Source organism: Crocuta crocuta, unplaced genomic scaffold (genome assembly GCF_008692635.1).
Source record: "Crocuta crocuta isolate KB4526 unplaced genomic scaffold, BGI_CrCroc_1.0 scaffold113, whole genome shotgun sequence".
NCBI lineage: Eukaryota > Metazoa > Chordata > Mammalia > Carnivora > Hyaenidae > Crocuta > Crocuta crocuta.
Genome location: NW_027530368.1, coordinates 11,106,514 through 11,131,291, shown reverse-complemented (window position 1 = coordinate 11,131,291; position 24,778 = coordinate 11,106,514). Strand labels below are relative to the sequence as shown.

The 24,778-nt window shown below is 34.2% G+C and overlaps 1 protein-coding gene across 3 annotated transcripts in view; it reads left to right on the top strand.

Moving 5' to 3' along the window:
- Positions 1 to 24,778, top strand: part of EHBP1 (EH domain binding protein 1) — a 350,991-nt gene that overhangs the window by 228,847 nt on the left and 97,366 nt on the right. For all 3 annotated transcript variants that reach the window (XM_077766441.1, XM_077766440.1, XM_077766439.1), the window contains 2 exons: positions 20,840 to 21,018; positions 21,842 to 21,890. In XM_077766441.1, coding sequence (XP_077622567.1) covers positions 20,840 to 21,018; positions 21,842 to 21,890 — 228 coding nt within the window. The remainder of the gene's footprint in view (positions 1 to 20,839; positions 21,019 to 21,841; positions 21,891 to 24,778) is intronic.

Genomic DNA, 24,778 nt, shown 5'->3' with positions numbered 1-24,778 from the left:
ACAGTACTTTCTGGTGAGGAGTGAAGAGTGGCTGGATGCTGTCCTACTTCAAATGGCAAACGATGTCTGCATTTTCCCCTCTGGAAACTCACCAGCTGTACTTCCATATTGACATTTCTCCATAATCACACCTTCCCATTTATTTTTGGCTACATCTATTGTGATAAGGATGACAGAAAACATTTATGTCTTAATTAAGATCACTTAATACATTTTCAAAGACAAATAACCAAATAATCAATATATTCAATTATAATGGTAAGGGATAAGCTAGATGATTTTTTAAAAGGTGCTTCTCACTAGTCAATTTATGAAAATGATAAATTATTATATTTTGTATTGATGTTTTGCTGATTTTTCACTAAAGACCACAAAAGTCTTGGAGCTGTTTGGGAGTTTTAAATGTTTAAATTAGAAACCACAAAAAACATGACTGCTGCTTAATGTTTTGCATCCCCTAAGATGTAGTTAACGCCCACTCAGGGCATGCTTAGACTTGGTTGGTAATTACAATTGAGCTGTAAAATATTTTGACAGTTTCCAACTGTTGTGTACTTGTTAGTCATTTGGTGGCAAATGCAATTTGGTGAGGTTTTTTGGTGGGGCATGTTTAATTAAGAATCTTTCAATTAAGTAGTATGCCACACTAAGCATTAATACAAAGTTTTGCAGCTATGAGCTACTTTTACTTTTTACCCAAGGCGGGTAAATGTTTTTCATTAAAAACACTTTTATGCCTCTACTTTTCTTTACAAGCTTTTACTTGTCGTATAGTAAAGCATATCCACCCAATACTTAATTTGTAGCCTGAACATTGTATATGGTTTTCCTAGGTAAATGAATTGAATGGCAAATAAATCAAATTGCTCCTGATAATTACAGGAAAAAAAAAGATATGGATTTTTGTGGCATATGTTTATCCTCTTTTTATAACAGCAAAGCTCCTAATAATAAGCTAATTTGGGCAATATGACAATTCTAGAAAGAAAGTGTCAAGTCTTTTAAATCAAGGCAGGTTGCCTGTTTAGATTGAAGATTGGAGCTGAAGCATTTTAAATCTCTGTTAAACATACAGCTGTTTAAGTAAATCATTATTTCTGGAATTATAGAGCCAAATGATAATGAAAAAATTTAAGCCCTTAGTGTATTAAAGAGTAAAACAATAAAAAGCTCATATTCAAATCACTTGAAAAACCTACTAATTAAATATCGTAATTGTCTCTGTGGAAATCTTCAAACATTTTATTATTCTATTTTGTTGATACAAATTTTGGTCTTGAAGCCAGTGGTATGTATAAGGATTTTTAGTAAAAAATAGAATTATATGAATCAGTCTATTGGTTCTTTAATCTTTCTAATGTTTCCTGCAAAATATATTAATGTGATCTGTAAAAATAAACCAAATGTTATACTGAATTAACTAGTACTGTAGCAGTTTAGGCTTTATTTGAAATATATAATCTCCTGAAATTATCAGTGTTGGCAAATATATTAAACAAACTATATTTGCTTTTATAACCTATATATTCATTGAGCAAAAGGGATTCCATGGGGTCAGGGAAAGGGTGGGACTAAGATGCTAATTACTGGTTTAAATTAGAGAACTAAGTTATGAGAAGAATATTTGTACATGTCTGTACAACTTGTAAAATTCATCAAATTTTATGCTTTGAGTGAATTTTTGTTGTATGTAAATTGTGCCTCAATAAATCTGCCCTTTAAAACTTTTTAAATTTTAAGTTGAAAAGGAAAGCACAAGTGAGTATCCCAATATCATAAAATCTGTATTATGTTGCTAACTTATTCAAGAATTGCATCTGTAATTGAATATGATTTACTTTTGTCCAGTAAAGGCCAAAACTTTCAGAAAAGGTAGATAAGACAGTGCAAATGTTATCCTTCAATATTAATATGTAATTTATGTTCAATTGAGTTAATGAATTAGATATGTATCTCTTAGAAATATCTACAAGTACACTTTCCCCATGGTTAACATTCTTAGATCAAGATTTTTCTTTTATTTATGGTCTGTAAGTGGATTTTTAAAAATTCTTAGGGGTATTACTNTTTATTCTCAAGTTGGTTTCCATATAACACCCAGTACTCATCCCCACAAGAATTCTTCCAGAAAATAGAAGAGGGAATGCTTTGATGAGGCCAGCATTACTCTGATATCAAAGCCAGACAAAGACACCATAAAAAAAGAAAACTACAGGGCAGAACTTCTGTTCAGTTTAGTGTAGATGCAAAAATGCTGTGTAAAATATTAGTAAATCAAATCAAACAAGATATCCCAAAAAAAAATGATACACTATGACCAGTTGTGATTTATTCTTGTGACGCAAGAATGGTTCAACATATACATATAGATCAACATGTTACTCCACATAAACAAAACGAAATATAGAAACCACATGAGGTTTTCAGTAAGTGCAAAAAAAGTATTTGACTGGAGCGCTTGGGTGGCTGTGTCAGTTGAGAGTCCAGCTTTAGCTAAGGTCATGATCTTGAGGTTCATGGGTTTGAGTCCTGTTTCGGCTTGCTGCTGCCTCTGTCCCCCACCCCTTCTGTCCTTCCTCTGCTTGTATTCTCCTCTCTCCAAAATAAATAAACATTTTTTAAAACATATTTGACAAAGTTCAGCATTCATTTGTGATAAAAAAAAAATTCCCAAGAAAATAGATACAAAGAAACTTACTGCAACACAATAAAGGTCATTTATGAAAATCCTATAGCTGACATCATAATCAACCAGGAAAAATTGAACTTTTCCTCTTCTATCTGGTAAAGGCAAGGATGCCCACTGTCACCACCTCTATTCAGTATAATACTAGAAGTCTTAGGATAGGTAGACAAGGAAAGTAAAAAAAAAGGCAACTCAGTCTGAAAGGAAGACATAAGATTATCTGTTGGCAGGAGACATGATCCTGTATGTAGAAAACCCTAAAAACTCCAGTAAAAAAAAACTGAACTAATAAATTCAGGAAAATTGGATGCAGAATACAAATCAGCACACAAATATCAGTAGTATTTCTTGACACTAATAATGAGCTATATGAAAAGGATATTAGAAAAAAATTCCATTTACAATAGCATCAAAGAGAAGAAAACTTAAGAATAAATTTAACAAAGGAGATGAAACATCTGTACACTAAAAACAAAATGTTGAAGTAAAATTGAAGAAGACACGAAGAAACAAAGATAAAGCTATGTTCATGATTTGGAAGTATTAAGATTGTTAAAATATCCACACTGGGGCACCTGGGTGGATCAGTTAATTGAACATCTGACTCTGGATTTTGACACAGGTGGGATTCATGGTGGTGGGATTCATGGTGGTGGGATTGAGTCCCACATCAGGCTCTGAGCTGCACATTGAGCCTGCTTGGGATTCTCTCTCTCTCTCTCTCTCTCTCTCTCTCTCTCTCTCTCTCTCTCCTCTTTCTGCTCCTCTCCTCCATTCATACTCCCTCTCACTCTCAAATTAAAAGAAAAGGGCGCCTGGGTGGCTCAGTCGGTTGTGCGTCCGACTTTGGCTCAGGTCATGATCTCATGGTTCGTGGGTTTGAGCCCCATGTCAGGCTCTGTGCTGACAGCCTAGAGCCTGCTTCGGACTCTGTGTCTCCCTCTCTCTGACCCTTTCCTGCTCATGCTGCCTCTCTCTCTCAGAAATAAATAAAACATTAAAAACTTTTTTTTTAATTTAAATGAAATATCCATACTATCCAAAGTAATCTACAGATACAATGCAATATTTATTGAAATTCCAATGATATTTTTTACATAAATAGGAAAAATAATACTAAAATTCATATGGAACCACAGAAGAGTCCAAATAGCCAATGCAGTCTTGAGAAAGAAGAACATTATTGGAAGTATCACCCTTTTTGATTTCCAATTGTATGACATAGCTATAGGAACCAAAACAGTATGGTACTGGCATAAAAACAAACACATAGAGGCGCATGGGTGGCTCAGTTGGTTAAGCAACCAACTTTGACTCATGATCTCGTGGTTCATGAACTCCCCTCATGGAGTTCTGTGCTGACAGCTCAGAGCCTGGAGCCTGTTTCGGATTCTGTGTCTCCCTATCTCTCTGGCTGTTCCCCTCTCATGCCCTGTCTCTCTCTCTCTCTTTCTAAAATAAAACATCAAAAAAATTAAACAACCAAACAAACAAACACATAAACCTGTGGAACATCAGAGAAAGCCCAGAAATCAACCCACACATATATACATTCATCTGATCTTCGACAAAAGTGCTAGTAATATGCAATGGAAAAGAACAGTCTCTCCAATAAATTGTGCTTAGAAAACTGTCCATATGCAAAAGAATAACATTGGTCCCTTGTACCATACACAAAAATTAACCAAAGATGGATTAAAGATTTAAACATACAACCATAAAACTTCTAGAAGAAAACTTAGTGGAAAAGCTCTTTGATATCAGTCTTGCAATGATATCTTGGATATGACATCAAAAGCAAAGTCAACAAAACCAAAAATAAACATGTGTGACTACATCATCCATAAAGTTTTTGCACAAGAAAGGAAACAATAAAAAAAATGAAAAAGCAACCTATAGAATGGGCTAAGACATTTGCAAATCGTATATCTAATAAGAGGTTAATATCTAAAAATACGTAAGGGACTCAATAAAGCTTAATGTCAAGAAAACAACCCATTCAAAAAATGAGCAGAGGACCTCAATAGACATTTTTCCAAAAAAGACATACAGATGGCTAACAGGTATATGAAAAGGTGCTCAATGCCACTAAACACCAAGAAAAACCATCAAAACCACAGTAAAATATTTAACACTTGCTAGGATGGCTGTCATCACAAGGACAAAAAATAACAAGTGTTGGGGCACCTGGGTGGCTCAGTCAAATAAGCATCTGACTTCAGCTCAGATCATGATCTCATGGTTCATGATTTTGAGCCCTGCATCAGGCTCCAGCAACCTAAGTGTCTTGGCTATGGTAATTATTTCACAATATGTATGTATTTCAAAACATCAGATTGTATATTGTATACCTTAAATATATAATATTTTTATTAATAAAATATCAAAAAACCAAAACCAGTCTATAACTGTACATTCTCATATGGTAGCCATCAGATACATGTAGCCATTCAGCACGTGTCTGAATTGAGATGTGTTTTAAGTGCCAAATGCATACTGAATTTTAAAGACTTAGCTCACACCAAGAATAGGAAATATCTAATAATGATAAATTTAATGCAATAATTACATATTGGAATGGAAATATTTTTAATATATTGAGTTAAATATTTCATTAAAATTTTAGAAAGAAAAATCTCTGGGCTCCTGGGTGGCTTATTTGGTTAAGCGTCCAACTTCAGCTGAAGTCATGGTCTATGGTTTGTGGATTTGATCCCCATGTTAGCTCTGTGCTGACAGCTCAGAACCTAGAGCCTGCTTCAGTTTCTGTGTCTCCCTCTCTCTCTCTGCCCCTCCCCCACTCACGCTTGCTCACTCTTTCAAAAATAAATAAAAACTTTAAAAATATTTTTAAAAAATCAGTTCAGTAACCTAACTTTACTACCTAAAGAAATAGAAAGAACACATAAACCCAAAGCTAGCAGAGGAAGGAAATAGTAAAAATTAGAGCAAAGAGAAATGAACTAGAGAATAGAAAAACAATAGAACAAAGAGTAATAGAGCAGCTACATCCACATGAAAAAATATGAATATAGACATAGACCTTATATCCATCACAAAGTTTAATTCAAAATGGGTCACAGACCTAAATATAAAATGCAAATTTGTAAAATTCCTAGAAGATAACATGGAAGAAAATGTAGGTGTGTCATTGGGTATGGTGATAACTTTTTTTAAAAAATATTTTATTTGGGGCGCCTGGGTGGCTTAGTCGGTTAAGCATCCGACTTTCGCTTAGGTCATGATCCCGCAGCTCAGAGCCTGGAGCCTGCTTCGGATTCTGTGTCTCCTTCTCTCCCTGACCCTCCCCTGTTCACGCGGTCTCTCTCTCCCAATGTGGTAACTTTTTAAGACACCACAAGCATGATCCATGGAAAAAATAATTGATAATCTCGATTTCATTAAAATTACAAACTTCTGCTTTACGAAAAATAATATGGAGAGAACGGGAAGACAAGCCACAAATGGAGAAGATATTTGCAAAACACACATCTGATTAAAAACTTATCCAATGAAGAAGATGTGGTTTATCTATGCAATGGAATACTACATGGCAATGAGAAAGAATGAAATCTGGCCATGTGTAGCAACACGGATGGATGGTGTTATGCTGAGCGAAATAAGTCAGGCAGAGAAGGACAGATACTATATGTTTGCACGTATAGGAGGATTAGGAGGAACTTAACAGAGGACCATGGGGGAGAAGAAGGGGGAAAACAGTTGGGGAGAGGGAGGGAGGCAAGCCATGAGAAACTCTTGAATGCCGAGAACAAACCGAGGGCTGATGGGGGTGGGGTGGAGGGAAAGGGAGGTGATGGGCATGAACGAGGGCACTTGTGGGGATGAGCACTGGGTGTTATATGGAAACCAACTTGACAATAAAGTATTAAAAAAACCTGTTATCCAAAAGATACAATGAACTATTAAAACCCCACAATAAGAAAACAACCCTTATTTAAAAATAGGCCAGTGACCTTACAGACATCTCTTCAAAGATTTACAGATCGCAAATAAGCATATGAAAAGATGCTCCATGTCACATGTCATCAGGGAAATGGAAATAGAAGCAATGAGATATCACTCTGCACTTACTAGAACGGCCCAAATCCGGAACACTGACAACACCCAACCCTAACTAGGATGTGGAACACAAGAACTCTTAATTTATTGCTGGTGGGAATGCAAAATGGCATAAAGCTACTTTAGAAGAGAGTTTGGCTATTTCTTAAAAATGTAAACGCTCTCACCATATGATCCAGGAGTTGTTACCTCTTGGTATTTACCCAAAGGAGTAAAAGACATATCCACACAAAAACTTGCACATGGCTGATTATAGCAGCTTTATTCATAATTACTAAAACTTGGAGCAACCCTAATCTCCTTCAGTAGGTGAGCGGGTAAATAAACTGTGGTACATCTTGATAACAGGTTATTCTCAAACATTAGAATGAAATGAGCTATCAAGACATGAAAAAGACATGGAGGAACCTTAGTGCTTATTATTAAGTAAATAAAGCCACTGAGAAAGAGCTCTATATTGTGTGGGTCCAACTATATGACATTTTAGAAAAGGCAAAACTGTGGAGACAGTAAAAAGCCCAGTGGTTTCCAGGAACTGGGTGTAAAGGAAATATGACTACGTAGAGCACAGAGGAGTGAAAATATTCTGTACTATATTATAATGATGGATGTATGTCATTATACATTTGTCCAAATTGATAGAAGGTACAGCACCAAAAGTGAGCCCTAAGATAAACTGTGGAATTGGGATGGTCAAAGGGTATAAGGTTTTATGTAGTGTGAATAAGATCTAGTGATCTAATGTACAAGAAAGTGGCTACAGTTAAGAGTATTGTATACTTGAAATTTGCTAAGAGAATAGATCTTAAGTGTTTTCACCACACATAAGGAGGTGATAACTATATGAGATGATGAATAACATTATTGGTAACAAATGTACTATTTAGGTGAGTGATGCTGATAATGGGAGAGGTTATGCATGTGTGGAGTCAGGGCATATATGAGAACCTCTTTCCTCTGCATTTTTGGTAAAGCTAACACTCCTATAAAAATAAATCTTTGAAAAAAGATAAAGGTAACTGATGAAGCCAAAAGTTAGTTCTTGCAAAGATCAACAAAATTGACAACCTTTAGACAGATGGACTGAGACAAAAAGAGAAGACTCACATTATTATGATCAAAAATGAAAGTGAGGGCGTTATTAGCAATTCTACATAAATAGGAATAATTATAAGACAATACTAGGAACAGCTGTATACCAATGATTTGGATAGCCTAGATGAAGTGAATACATTCCTAGAAACAAAACCTACCAATACTGACTCATGAAGAAACATAAACCTCAGTAACCACCTGTGACTCATAAGGACCTTGAATCAGTCATCAAAAATTTCCCAACAGCTCTGGACCTGGTGGCTTCACTGGTGAATTCAACCAAATGTTTAAAGAATAAAAAACACAATCATCCCCAAAATTGAAGAGAAAGGAACACATCCTAACTCATTCTGTAAGGCCAGCATTGCCTCGATAACAAAGCCCAAGACACTACAAGAAAAGGAGACTACTGACCAGTATTTCTGATAAACATTGATGCACAAATCCTCAACAATATAGTAGCAGACTGAATTCAGCAGCACACTAAAAGAATTGTGACCAAGAGAGATTTATTCCTGGAATGCAAGGGTGGTTCAACATATGAAAAGAAGTCAACACCTCATTAAGGTAGAGGATAGAAATTACATGGTCATCTCAATAAATGCAGAAAAAGTAAATAATAACATTCAACACCTTTTCATGATAAAAAACATTCAATAAAGTAGGAAGACATGGGAGTTATCTCAAGATAATAAAAGCCATATATGAAAAACTCACAGTTAATATCATACTCATTGGTTAAAGCTTTTACTCTAATATCAGAAACAAAGCAAGGGTGCTTACTGTCTCCACTTCTTTTCAGTGAAATACTGGAAGTCCTGTTTAGCGTAGTTAGACAAGAAAAAGAAACAAAAGGCATCAAAATTGGAATGGAAGAAGTAAAACTATTCCTCGGCATAGATGAGTATGGTCTTATATATAGAAAGCCTCAAAGATTCCACACAAAAAATATTGCTAGAATAAATGAGTTCAGCAAAGGTTACAGAGCCTTCAAAAAAATAAGTTGCATTTTTATCTCTGTGAACAATACGAAAAGGAAGTTAAGAAAATAATTTCATTTGCAGTCATATCCAAAGGATAAAATACTTAGGAATTAACTAAGGAAGTGAAAGACTTGTAAACTGAAAAGTAGAAAACAATGATGAAAAAAAGAAGACACAAATAAATGGCTATGTTTGACATATGTCTATGAATAGGAAGACTTAATATTGTTAAGATGTCAATACTACCCAAAGTGATCTATAGATTTAATGCAATCCCTATCAAAATTCTAAAAAAGTTTTGCAAAAATAGAAGAAACCATTCTAAATTTCATATGGAATCTCAGGGTATCCCAAATAGCCGAACAATATTGAAAAATAACAATTTTGGAGGGCTCAAACTTTCTGATTTCAAAACTTATAAAGCTACAGTAATCAAAACAGTGTGGTACTGAAATAAAGACAGACATATAGAGCAATAGAATAGAGAGCCTAGATATAAACCCTTGCATATATGATCAAATGGTTTTCAAGAAGGGTGCCAAGGGGCACCTGGGTGGCTCAGTCGGTTAAGCGTCCGACTTTGGCTCAGGTCATGATCTCGTGGTTCGTGAGTTCGAGCCTCACATCGGGTTCTATGCTGGTAGCTCAGAGCCTGGAGCCTGTTTCAGATTCTGTGTTTCCCTCTCTCTCTGCCCCTCCCCTGTTCATTCTCTGTCTCTGTCTTAAAAATAATTAAAAACTATAAAAAAATTTTTTTAAAAAGAGTGCCAAGTCCATTCAGTGGGGACAGTACAGTCTTTTCAACAAATGGTTCTGAGAAAACTGGATATCTGTTTGCAAAAGAATGGAATTAGGTCCTTACCTAGCACTTTATACAAAATTAATTCAAAATGGATCAAAGACCTGAATGTATGAACGAAAACTATAAAACTCTTGTGAGAGAATATAGGGCAGAAGCTTCACAGATTTGGATTTGAGAATGAATTCTTGGCTTTAAGACCAAAGGTAGAAGTATCAAAAAAATATATAGACAAATGGACTTAATGAAAATTTAAAACTTATATGCATGAAAGGACACAATTAGCAGAGTAAAAGGCAACCTGCATAATATGAGAAGATATTTCCAAGTTATATGTCTGATGAAGAACTAATATTCAGAATATAGAGAGAACTCCTAAAAGTCAACAACAAAAGGCAAATGAACAAAGAACTTGAACTTTTCACCAAAGAAAATATATGAATGACCAATAGGTATGTGAAAAGATGCTCAAAATCCCTAATCATTAGAGAAATGCAAATCAAAACCACATTGAAATACCACTTCACATTCATTAGGGTGGCTACCATCAAAGGAAAAAAGAAAAGGAAAGGAAGGAAAAGAAAATGACAAGTGTTGGTGAGGATGTGGAGAAATTAAGACTTGTGCACCATTGGTGGGATTATAAAATGGTGCAGTCACTATGGAAAACGCTATAGATATTCCTCAGAACATTTGAAATAGAATTACCATATGATCCAGCAGTTTCACTTCTGGGTGTATATCTAAAAGACTTGAAAGCAGGATCTTAAAGAGGTATTGCAGTCACCATTTGTAGTCAGCTTTATTCACAGTAGTTAAAATATGGAAGGAACCCATGTGTCCATCAACAGATGAATGGATAAACAAAATGTGGTATACACATCGAATGGAATACTGTTTAGCTTTAAAATGGAAGGAAATTATGACATAAACTATAACATCAGTGAACCTTGAGGATATTATGCTAGGTGAAATAAGCCAGTCACAATATGATAAATATGTATGATTCCACTTACATAAGGTATCTAGAGTAGTCAGAATTATACAGACAGAAAGTAGAATTGTTGCCAGAGGCTGTGGGAAAGCAGAAATGGGAAATTATTGTTCAGCAGGTATAGAGTTTCAGATTTGCAAGATAAAAAGTGTTCTGTAGGTGGACAGTCATGGGGGTTGCATAACAATACCGAATGTACTTAATAACACAACTGTGCATTAAACGTGGTTAAGATGGGGCACCTGGGTGGTTCAGTCAGTTAAGCATCCAACTTCAACTTAGGTCATGATCTCATGGTTCGTGAGTTCAACCCCTGTGTCAGGCTCTGTGCTGACCATGTAGAGCCTACTATGGATCCTCTGTTTCTCTCTCTTTCTGCTCCTTGGTTGCTCACTCTCTCTCAAAAATAAACATGTTTAAAAATGAATAAAAATAGTTAAGATGGTACATACTAAATTATGTGTGTTTTACTATAAAAAGATTTTTTAAATTCATGGACCCAAAGAATTTTTATGTGAGCTATACCTATTGATATTTATAATACTAGAAATTAAAAATGAGAAAATTAAAAAGTATATTAATTCATTTAAAATAACAATAATAGGGCATGGAGGTAGTTCAGTCGGTTAAGCATCCCACTCTTGATTTTGGCTCAGATTATGATATCACAGTCTTCAGATTGACCCCTGTGTCAGGCTTGGTGCCCTGCATGGAGTCTGATCAAGATTCTCTTGTTTCCTCTCCCTCTGCCCTTCCCCTTCTCACATGCATGCTCTCTCATGTACACTTTCTCAAAATAACAATTATAAACAACTACATACGTTAACATTTTTTATGCAAAATGACTGTATTTTCCAAAACAGAAACAGTTTAGTAAAAAGAATGAAATTTTTCTATTTTTGTCATACTCTAGTGCCTGGGTTAGTAGAGATAGCTTCAGTAATTAATGTGTAAATATGCTCTTTGGTTGAAGTATATGAAGAAAATCTGACCTCGCTCACATTTATAGTTGGAAAAATAAAGAGATTTTATTTTAATGGATTTTTCAAATAATTGTGAATTGTCTTCTTTGATACTATACCAAAACTCACAAGTGATAGTTTTTTTTATTTGCTATGTGGAATCTGAAACCATACCTTAGTTTCTCTTGCATTTTCAAGTGGATATTTTGTTGACACATGATTTTGTAACATTGTGTGCTTTATTCTTTAGACAATATTGATTCCCCAAGTCCTGCAGTTCTTCCAAATGTTGTCACATTTGATTATACATATAAGGAGAGTAATATTTGTTAATATCACTACCAGGCTTTTCACACATGTTCTTACGTTCATCCTTCTCTCCCTGCTGTTGTATATGGGTCCATTTCTACTGTCTCTGTTGTATGTAATTGTTAGATATATTTGGTCCTAGTTCTGATAAACTATTTTATAATTATGCTTTCTACTTTAAATTTTTTTTGCACTATATGAGTTCTGTTTTCTTTGTTTTATTCGTATCTGAGTCTTCTGGTAGTTAGGGAAATTTGGTTATTAATTTATTGTTAGAACATCCCCATATATTGCAGTCAGGGTTACATATGTCTCCTACTCTGGGCTGAAAAAAGGCGTACTTCTGTTTCTCATTATCCTTGCTTCCTTTAGGTGATTTTCAGATTGAATGGGGAAACCACCATCTTTACTTCGTTATTTTTAAACCAAGAATTCCAATATTTTTCTTAAACATTCTTGCTGTGAAACAATAATTTATGTATAATATATACAAAAAAAGTGCATAAAACATAATATGCAGTTTAAGAAAATTATTTTAAGTGAACATTTATGTAAACACCAAAAGAATTAGATCTTTGAAATCACCGCAGAAATTTGAGGTACACATCCTTAAACAATATAATTTAGGTTTGACTGGTTTTTCATTTTACATAAATGGAATCATATGGTATGTATATATGAGTTTATACCTGTTTTCTTTTGTTCAATAGTATATTTTAGGATTAAATGTTTTCTGTATTTCTCTCAGTCTCTCTCCTCTCGCTCCCTTTTATTCTGTCTGTCTGCCTCTGTGTGAAGTATTTCACTATCTGAATAGACTACAATTTTAAATCTGTTTTTTTGTTGATAAATATTGGAATTATTTTCATATTTGGGAAATTATAAACAGTGCTGCTATGAACATTTTTGAACATGTATTTCTGTAGGTTTTAAACCTGGGATTGCTGGATCATAGCATATGCATGTCTTCAGATTTATCATAATAGATGTTGCCTGAGTTTTCCCATCAGCTCTGTATAAGCTCTGTTTGCTCCACATCCTTGTCAACACTTGATATTTTTAATTTCATTAAAAGATTAATTTCCTTTTAATTAAAAGACTTTTTTAACTTTAGCCTTCCTGGGAGGGAAATATGTAGTAGTGCCTTTTGCAATTCTCTAATAATGTGATAGAGCAAATTTTCATTATGATTATAAGCCTTTTGTGTATGTGTGTGTATAAAATAACTTGGCACTATGTTACTTAGCTTTATAGAAGGCAAGGAAATACAGTATGTTAGCATTATAGCATCAGGTATGCAGTGCCATAGTTCAGCTACCCATGAACTGAACCATCAGTTGCAAGATGGTTAAGTGTGGACTACTCTGGTTTATAAGATACATACTCTTGTATGCTTGTACGTTTAACCATTAGATCCCTCGAGGGACACATGTAATTACCAGAATCACTATAAGCACAAGGAAGCTGTGGCCTTTGTTTTTCAATAGGCATTTATAGTTAACTGACTGGCTTCCAAATGTAGATGCAGTTCACCAAGCTGGGGTCATTTTTACAATAAATAATGTTGCCTGGTAACAAACTTGACCTTTCATGTTGATCTTCATCCAGTATTTTTCTGTGGGAACATTGCTAGAAGGTAAACTTGAGGTCATTTCCTCATAAAGGTCTTAAGTCTTTTCGTTAACCCTTCCTCCCTGGAAATAATTGGTATCTTTATAAATTGTGTCTTCTAATCCATGGATATGGTATATTTCTTTATCTCTTTATGATTCCTTTATTTTCTCATAGTAAAGCTTGATAGTTTTTTACTAATGCTCATGCACATTATTTGTAGATTTATTCCTTAGTTACTTTTTTTTACACCACTGTGAATGGTCTTAAAATTTTTAATTTCTAACTGCTTTTATTGGTATATAGGAATGCAGTTGGTTTTGTACATTGTTTTTTGTACACAGTAATTTAAATTCTCATATTCATTCTAATAAATTACCTGTAGATTCTTTTGGATTTTCTGTGTACTTAATTATATTATTTGCAAATAATGTCACTTTTATCATTTTGGTTCTTTTCCAGTATTTACAACATTATATCTTTTTCTGGCCTTAATAAACTAGCTAAGACCTCCAATACAATTGTGAATAAAAGTGGTGATAGATTTCCAGGCTCAAAGGGAAAACCTTAAATATTTCATCATTGAGATATTTGCTGAAGATTCTACAAGTTAAGGAATCCTGTTACTACTACTTTGCTAGGACTATTTTATAGAATATAGATGGACATTACATTTTGTTAGATGTTTTTCTGTATCTATTTAGATGATTATATCTACACAGTTTCTCCTATCATCTGTTAATTTGGCAAGTTACCTCAGTAGATTTGCTAATGTTAAGTCAAATATGCATCCTTGGGTAATTGTTCAGTTTGTTCAGTTTATAAATTGCTAGGTTCAGTATGCTAATATTTTTATTAACACTTTTGCCTCTATATTCATGACAGGTTTTCCTGTAATTCTGTCTTTTTCTATTGAGTCTTGGTATCGGGGTTTGCTAAGATCATGAAATGAGTTGGAAAATAAATTCATTTTTCCTATTCTCTGGAAGAATACGTGTAATGTTGGACATACTTCTTCCTTGAATGTTTCGTGGAACTTACCAATAAAACCAACTGAAACTTTGTTTATAGGAAGGCTTTTAATTACAAATTCAATTTCTTCAATAGTTACAAGAACTATCCAGGCTTTCCATCTCTTCTAGCTATGCTTTTCTAGGAATTTGTTTTCTTCTTTTTTTTCTTATTCAGTCACATTAGAGGTTTAGTTGATTTTGTCATTTCAAAGTAGCAACTTTTGACTTTCTTGATCTTTTTATTGTATGCGTGTTTCCAATTTCACTATTTTTTGTTCTCATTTTTATTTTTTCTACTTTTGAGGGTTGACAGGTGTAAATTGCTATTTGGGAGTCTACCAAAGGTGCAGCTCTGCCTCTCAGTTCACTCTTCCAGAGCAACCATTACAAAAGCAGCCATGAGAGCTTTGCCCACACTCTAGTTATCTAGTTTCTCCAAGGTCTTTGTTTGAGGATAGTTGTTTGATGTATCTTACAATGTTTTCTAACATTTTGTTCAGCTTTTTAAAAATTGTGTTCATTGTCGCCTGGGTGGCTCAGTTGGGTAAGGGTCCAATTCTTGATTTCAACACAGGTCATGATCTCACCGTTCTTGAGCATTCTTGAGTTCAAGGGCCACGTCGGGCTCTTGGTTGACAGCTCAGAGCCTACCTTGAGATTCTCTGTCTCCCTCTCTCTCACTGACCCTCCCCTGCTCAGAATCAGCAGTAGAGAGACCAAAATGTCCTACAGTTTTAGGAATAGTAGTATATATTTCACTGCTCTGGACTGACTTAGTTCTAGTTCTACTTCTAACCAATGTTCTAAGATCCAAAGAGGGGCACCTGGGTGTCTCAGTTGGTTGAGTGTCCAGCTTGAGCTCAGGTCATGATCTCGTGATCTGCAGGTTCTAGCCCTGAGTTGGGCTCTGTGCTCACAGCTCAGAGCCTGAAGCCTGCTTTGGATTCTGTGTCTTCTTGTCTCTCTGCCTTCCCCTGCTCGCACTCTCTCTCTCTCTCTCTCTCAAAAATAAACATTAAAAAATTTTTTAAATAAATAAAATCAGAGCATGGACAAATGGTTTTATTAACTAAGTACTCCTAAAGTTTAAAATGTTTAAATCATTTACCTTTTTGGAGTCAATTAATTTAATATACACTGGGCAGTCAGTCAGTAAGCTTTGAAAAAGGTAAGAAGTAAACTAAGTAAACTAGTAAACTACTAGTCTCAGGAAACTTATACTTTCTGCTGAGGTCCTATAGCTCCATTATCTTGAAATGTGAAATGCATGTTGGTTAAGAGCACAGGCTCTAGAGTGGGAAAACCTTGGTATAGATTCTAACTCCTTTCCTTTTTAGCTGCATAACTTCAATTTCCTCAACTGAAATTGGGAATAATAGCACCTATCTCAAAGGAGTTGTGAAGATTAAATGAGCTAATCCATGTAAAGGTTTTAACATTGCCTGTGGGACATAGTAAGTGCTCAGAATATACTGTATGGATTAATGAAAAATTAATAAGTCTTTTTGTAGAGGGAAGAAATAACATATTGTAGTAAAAATTCTATATGAGAGTCATAGGAATATCAAAAATTCCTACTGACTGAAGTTGGAAAGATTTCACATGCAGTAGTCTTTTAAAAAAACATTTTTAAAGTTTGTTTGTTTGTTTATTTATTTATTTATTTATTTATTGAGAGAGAGGGAGAGTGCAAGCCAGGGAAGGGCAGAGAAAGAGGGAGAAAGAGAGAATCCCAAGTAGGCTCCACACTGTCAGTATAGAGCCTGATGTGGGGCTTGAACTCACAATCTGGGAGATCATGATCCAAGTTGGAAATTAAGAGTCGGATGCTTAACTGACTGAGCCACCCAGGCATCCCTCTTGTGCAATAATCTTGAAGGTGGAGTGGAATTGTAGCAGGTGTACTTGGGACAGAAGATACTCCAAAATGGGGTGACAATCTGTATGATCACAGACAGGAAGTAGGGGACCTGGGGTTAGGGAGGAAACCATAGTGATTCTGTAGAATGATGAATCATCCTAGAGAGTAGATACATTGAAAAAGATTCAGGATTCACTCCTCAAAAGTATTTTGATGTCATTTTGTGTGTTTAAGAGTTTTTAGAGACTTTGACCTGTGCTTCAAGAAGATTGTTGCTATGGCAATGAATCAGATAAAGGAGAATTTTGAAAGATGGAAGACCTGTTAGGAAGATTTTGCAATAGCTAGAGAAAAGAAGATAGGATATAGCAATGGGATCAAAATTTCCTATGAATTACTAATAAGGGATGATAGGAGAAGGAGGAGGTCAAAGCTCATTGTGAAATTAAAAGTCTAGATAATTGAGACAATAGCAGTATCATTTATAAACATAATGAAAATGAAGCAGGTTGTAAGGAAAGATTATAATTATGGTTTTGAACATATTGAGTTTGAATTTTATATGGCAGGAAGGACAGCCAGCTGGAAATGTCAACTTGAGATAGTTTGAACTATAAATGTATATTTGGGAATCATCTGCATGGAAGTGATAGTTGAAATCCTGGGAGTGAATCAGCTCAAAGTGTGGAAAGAGAAAAAAATTATTTAGAGCAATACCTAGAGCACTGATACATGTGCTTGTATCAGTGGAAGAGGAGGAAAGAGCAAAGAGAAAGCAACTGTAGTGAGAGGGGTAGAGCAGAAAAAATGGAATTGAATTTTCTTGCAGCTATTAAAATTTAGGAATTTTTGTAACAAGTTATTTGACTAGGTTTTCTGAAAGCATTTGTCTTGCCATTGATAGCAAGAGTAACTAGGTGGCCTTACTATCTTTTCTATGTAAAATGCTATGTTAACAGAAACAATGCATTAAAATTATCTGTACTAGGACACATCATTGTTAAGTGAAATATTAACAATTGTTAAGTGTTTCACTTAACAGTGGTTTCAAGTCCTATTTCCTCTTTACTGTAATGTTTTCAAATTGGCTCTGTAATCATGATGATTGACATCTATTTGTAGTTTTTGGTTAAGCTGAGATTGATACAGTTTCATCCATATAGTAGCTTGATGTAGAGAGAACTGGAAGGATTACCTAATTAAGCAGACCAGTTCATCAAAATCAATCAGATTCTGATTAATCTGATGATAAAGTTATAATGAGAATGGTTCTTAGAAATTTCCTCTCATACATAAAAAAGATAATTGTAATATCTGTGTTTTACTTTCCCATTATGTTAAATAAAGACGTCTTCTCATACATCTGGTCACTGCATAAATAAAATAAAGAACTTTTATTAAAGAGTTGTTCCAACATCTGAAAGTTTGGTTCTACTATTAATGACCAGATTTTGGTGTCTTCCTTTCTTTGGAAAGCATTAAATTAGAGTCACTCAGAGCTGCTTTTTTCACCAGACTCATAAAATATCTTAGATAAAATGCCAAGAATTCCAAGTACTCCATTTTGCACATAAAGTATCAAGATTATCTTCCATTTAAAGCTTTGTTTGCAAAAATATTTTTCACTAATCTTGAAGAAATTCATGGCCTTTGAAGTTTCCAAAAGACCCTCAAAAATAGGAATTCAGTAATTGTAATTAACATTTACTGAGTTGTTTCTGTGTGCCATACATTGTGCCAAGTGTTTTGTCTGCATCTGTTTTCTTTAGCAGCATTTATTGAGTTCCTGCTGACCCTTAGGATAAGCTAATAAAACAAACTAAGACTCCTGTCTTCATAGACCTTTTCTGTAGTGAGAATGGACAAAGTAATAAGCAGTAAGCATGACCCATAAGCATATTTTGGTAATAACCAAAATAAAGTATATGGACCATGGGATCAGGAGTGTGGTTGAATAATGGAGATGGGTTGTATTATTAAACAGAGTTGTTAGAACAGGCATAATGAAAATGGTTGCATTGGAGTTAACCATGCAGATATCTGACAGGAGAACATCCAGGCAAATGGAACAATCTGTACAAAGATGCTAAGGTGAGCTATGTCTTGGGTATTCAAGGAAAAGAAAAGAGGTTAATATGGTTCAAAGTGCTCAAGGAGAGAGTGGTAATGAGCAATAATGGGTGGGAGGAAGGAGAGGGAGTACTGTTACTACAATGACACTATGAGATAGGTACCATAGAGAAATAAAGAAACCCACCCATTAGGAGCCAGCTATAGCAAGAAACAAGCAACTACATTCATTCATATCCTGAAGGCTTTGAAATTATTTAAGTGCTTATATCTTTAGGACTCTCTGCAAAATAATAGATGAAAGATCAGCTGTTTTGAAGTGGATGATTTATTGTACAGTGCTTCTTCTTCAGTTTTCTTTCTCTGCAACCAATATGACCAGTTATAGGGCTTGTAATTTCATCAAAGTTTCTTCATTTACATATGATTTCTTTTTCTTGGCAGTGTAGCAAGCATCCCTGTGAAGATATGTTTAATTCAAGGGTTTTGTGTTAGGGTAAATCCAAAGTTTAGCTTAGTTCTTCTAGCCTTTTCATATTGAGCCTTCTTAGAAACAAGGATATATTCATAATCAGAATGACATGATATGTTTTCCCTAATTCTTACAGAAAGCCACTCTAGATTGTAGCATAATGATAATGACTTTTGTACATTTACCTGTCTCCATGCTGATGATGATTGGAATGAATCATTGTAATAATAGTTGCAGATTATCTGGCCTATGTACTTATTACTCATACTTGAAACAAAACAATATCTTAATAATATAATTTGATACAGAAAAACATTTTACTAAAGACAATCCTTTAAATAATAGAAAGTCTAAGAAAAAAATGTGTTTGTACCCAGTTCATTGATCCCCCTACCTCACCCATGGACTATTCTCCACTCTATTCCCAGGTTAAGTGACTAGAATGATTTAAAAATCACAGTGGAAAGTCACCATTAGATGAAAAGATATTTAATAGTTCATTTTTGTACACGTCAAATTGGTGTCGTTAAAAGAACTATTAATCTAAAGTAAATACTTTATTACATTAGCAATTCCATTTTTACCTACCTCTTCTTAGTAAGTAGAATTGAACCTAAATTATTGAATTTTATGGCATGTGTATTTTTCCACATTTACTTTGTATAGGTGATTTCTTAATGAAGAGCCCTTTGTAACATTGGCTTATATAAGAATTTGTTAATATGGTGGTTAATAAAAATATATTTAAAATAAGAAATTATATCTTTGGTGTTTCTTAGGTTTTCACAGGAGCAGTGAATGCATAATCTTAATTATGTGGAGTTGATTTTAATTATTTGGCACTAACATGCTTTTGTCAAGTGGGGGCATCATTGGTCTTTCCTTAAGTAAGCTTTGTAGGAAGAATGGTTTGCATGTTAAACTTAAGTGATATTAGGGGTAAATAATCATCCTCCTTTCACCTTATTTTCAAGGGCCCCTATTTTATGTTTGTCATCAGCACTCCTAACTGTTAGCAAGATATAAAGTCCACAACGTTACAATTACTATCACAAAATGTGGTTATTACTTGGAAAAGAAAGTGACTTGGTTTTAAGAATAATAAAAGTTTAGGATGGAAATCTTAAGTAGTTTTTTTTTTTTTTTGGTCATTATTGTTTTAAATATATAAACAAGAGGAAAACCAAGTATATGCTTAAGATTTCACACACACACACACACGCACACACACACACCCTTAACTGACCTACAAAAGTAGCTATCAGTGGTAATTAGAAGATATTTTGAGCAAATCCAGATTACATACTATTGTGTGCTGTTGCTACCAATGCCTGACTGTTGCTAATAACTCTAATCTATTTTGTCATCATTAAATTTATATAAGAAATATGTTTGAGTATGATTATCATTTTGCTATCAAAAATATGATTAATGCATTTAAAAAAAACTTAATAGGATCTTGATCTTTCCACTGCTAACAATTTGTGCTACAGGTAGACTTCAAAATACATTATTTTAATCTAGTCAAAAAGGAACTATATTTGTCCAAGATTGTATTTGAGGAGAATTTTTTAGGGTATAACAGTTACACAGATATTCAGACTTAAGTATTTAAATACTTTAATATAATGTTTCCATCAGTATAGCTCTTGGCTTGTTCTTATGTATGAGTTTAAAATCTTGCATATCTACATCCTTGTCAGGCAAATGCCATAGGCTAAAACTGAAGATAATAACTTAAGATTCATGTCTCCTTTTTGCAGGTTACAGTTGTCTTGAATTGACATTTTTGAAGGACCTAAACTGACTTCAAAGGGTTTAAATGATCTACTTAGGTCAATTAATGTTAATTTTCATCTTTCATTAAATTATTTTAATGTTTTTCTCTTTTCCTTTTTTTCTAGCCAAGTCCTATACCAAGTCCTGTTTTGGGGCGAAAGCCAAATGCTAGTCAGTCATTGCTTGTATGGTGCAAAGAAGTTACAAAAAACTACCGGGGAGTGAAAATCACCAATTTTACTACATCATGGAGAAACGGTTTATCTTTTTGTGCAATATTACACCACTTTAGACCAGATTTAATGTAAGTAAAAACATTTTCCATTCCCTATAAATGTTTTATAGATAATAGTTTCTTTAAAAACATAAGTAATTTCCCTTTTTTAAAGTTGATTCGTTCATTTATTTGTGCGCTATGTGCACAGATGAGGGGCAGAGAAAGGGGGAGAGAGAATCCCAAGCAGGCTCCGCAGTTTCAGTGCAGAACCCAATGTGGGGCTCAAATTCACGAACCGTGAGATCATGACCTCAGCTGAAATCAACAGTCAGATGCTTAACTGACTGAGCCACCCAGGCGCCCCAAACATAAATAATTTCATTAATACATGTTCTGAAATAGTTGACTTTTTCTATATTACTTATACCTTTTGATTTTGAGAAAAGTGTGCCAAAAAGAAAAGTTCTCCCTTCTTGGTGCCTAAAACCAATCTTCTCTTTAAAAAAAATTTTTTTTCTTCTTAATCTCATACAAATAACTGACTTTAAATTATTATGAAAATTGTGTTACTGTTAAAATTAGATGAGACATATAAGCCCGTAGCTCTTTGTACATTGACAACAAGGGATTACCTCATGGTAAGTTTGGTTGTCAAGACGGGTCTCTGGTGCCCTGCCTTAACTTCTCTTTTAGATGGAAAGCTTCGGGCAATGAAACAGTAATCACTGTTTTTATTTATTTATTTATTTCCTTAATTTTCCACAGTATTAGTTTTGTTGATTGAACTGCTGTGAAATTGCTAGTTACTCTTTGGTATTATTGAATGTCAAATTTTTAGATTCAGTTTGTTTTAAAAGCAGCTGTTTTTATCAAATACTGTGTGTACCTACTGTGCCATTTTCTCCCTCAGTGACTACAAGTCTCTGAATCCTCAAGATATTAAAGAGAACAACAAAAAGGTAAGAATTGCCAAGGAAAAAAAATACATAGCTTCAAATTTGGCTTTTCTGCAGCTTTTATTGATTTAGGAAGAGTGAGGTTGTGTTGTAAGGTCATAACTGCAGCTCACAGAAAGAAGATAGCCTGCTTCTTGCAGTTCAAGTTAGTATGCATGGTTTACTGTAGGTTGTCATGGCCTTTAAAGATCACAAGTACCAGACTGGCATCAGATTTTAATGTGTATGGACTTCATTAACTGTTAAATATTTGTTAAAGCATATTGTTTTTATTCAAGATTTCACTTTTAAAAAGTTCACCCAAAACTCTTGTACCATAAAGTTTAGAAAAATCTCTTGGGGGAGAATGTGGGCAGGCAAGTGTGTAATAAAGAAAGCATATATTCCTAGAAGCAAAAAGATACAAACATTGGGGTTTGTTTTGTTTTGTTTTGTTTTTCATTTTCTGGTAAACTGTAGAGTTTTTCCACATAATTAATTAGCATACTGAGGTCAGAGCTTCCTAACTGCTGTGCAGGGGGCTATTGATTATTTCAGCCTTCAGGGTAGCTATATGGGGCTGAGTTGCCCAGAGGCTGCTGGGCCAGCTGACTGGGGTTGCAGGCTAACTCAACTATTTACCCCAGTGCACAGTATTACAATCATGTATGTGCACTGTGACATGAGAAATGAGGGAAGCACTAACTCAACACACAGTAGGTACTCAAGTGTTTTTTGTACTGAATTGAATTCTTCAACTGAGAAGTTAATACATTATTGCCTTAGAATAGGAGTTCTTAATCTGGGAGCTATGAATAGAATTCGGAGAATTCTTGAACATGGCTAGGGAGAAATGTATTTTATTATCGTAATTCTTTAAATGAAATTTAACATTTCCTTTAATTATGAATTTAGACAACACACCACTTTAGCATTAGCCATGCCTAAGACTTTATCACCTTAAAAATCTCAGATATATTGATATCACATTGCAGCTGCAATTGTAATATCTACAAATATCTTTTAAGCTCATCACTTCTTCACAATTACAGTTGTTAATTCATTCACCGAAAGTATACATATTGCTGTTTCTCAAATTCCGTCTTACTATAATAATTTTTACTGTTTTATTTTTCATATAATTGTTGTCTTCTCTGTAATTCTATGTACTTTATAAACATACAGCATTATTCTGAGAAGGGGTGTATTGCCAAAAGCCTTCATAGGACAAAGTGATTAATAATAATAACCTCTGGTCTAAAGTTTTTGGTCTACTTTAAATCAGATAACTAAAACCACCAAGCAGTGTTAAAAAAAAATGGAATCTTGACAGAGGTTCAGTTAACAGATGAGAATGTAATTCAACAATGTTTTGCTTTTATTGCCACCTAAACCCAAAAATTTATATTGTCATTAAAAAAAAAACCTTTACAATTACATAATGCTGGCCCTAGAGAAATACATTTTAAAACTGTCAGTTTTTTTTTTTATTGAATATGCCACCAAAAAAGGTAATCTTAAAATATCAGTGTATATTTCCTTATAGAAATCACATCTCTGATGGGTATGCCATAGAGCAGGTCATTCTCATGAATTATTTCTTGCATAACTTGGGAGAGCTTGTGTCTATCAAAGAAATACCTGTTTTCATCAATTAAATTATATCTTTCAATATGAAAGTTCTATGCCTCTGTTTTTTTGCATTTGAACAAAATACTAAGCTAATTTAAATGCAGATAAAAGCATAAAATAGAGCATATTATTTTTATAAAGTGAAGCTTTTAAATTACTTTTGGAAATTTTGAAAAGGAAACATTGGTGATTTTACCTGGTTATGCATTTTTAAGAGTATGGAGATTTGCCTTAAGGCTTAGGTCATACTTCTTTACATAATTTTTTCAGGACTTTAGTAATGATGAGCAAACCGTGGGTTTAAATATTACTATATAGAGAAGAATATCCTATTAAATTTTTCTCAAATCTTCTAGGGTAGATAATCATGGCTTTTTGAAAAGATTTTAATTTAGATGGTCCTATTCATTGCACAGTTGAATAAATAATTGTTATACAGTCTTTGCTTTTCATCACTTTGCAACTTCCTACCTGATCTCTACATTGAGTATCAGCTGCTACCTGCAGATTTATTTCCGGCTTCACACAATTCTTCCCGATAACCCCATCTGCCCTTGATTGGACTTAAAGGAGTATAAGAAACAATGCCTGTGTCTTAAGTTCCATGCAGATGTATAACATAACTGGCAATGACTCCTCCTTACCAATTAAATAACATCTAGGAATGAATAAGACCATTTTCTTTGAAAGACCTCTTTTTTTACTCCACACACAAACAGCTGAGAAGACCGGTGATTGACCACAGCAAAAGAGGTTAACCTAGGGGAAGATTCCTTTATTAAGTCTTGACCTCGCTTACAAGAAACCCAGTTTGTTTTTAAATGTTTTTTTTAGTGCAGTTAGTGTGCATAAAATGAATTGCTACATGAAGCAAAACACCAGCAGGAGATTCCCCACAAGGAAGCTAATCATTTTCCCAGGTCTGTAAAAAGTGCTGAATAAAAAAAGGTATTTACCTGTGACATATGATCTTAACCAGTATGTCAGTGTTTTAGATAATTGGGAAATGTTTAGAATACTGCCTGTGGTGCTTTTCATGATGGTCTGCAATTGATGTCTGTCAATCAAGTTGTCAAGACACATGAGGAGGAAAATGACTTTAATTTTCCTAAAACATGTAAAATAACAAACAGGCCTAAACATGCACACCAACTGAGCCATTCTCTTGAGTAAATATTTTGAGGTACCTATATTATAAAACACAGTGCTGTGAAAATGAAGAGGTTTTAATATTGCAATTTATTTTTCATTTTCTTTCTTACTTATTCCACAACATTTAT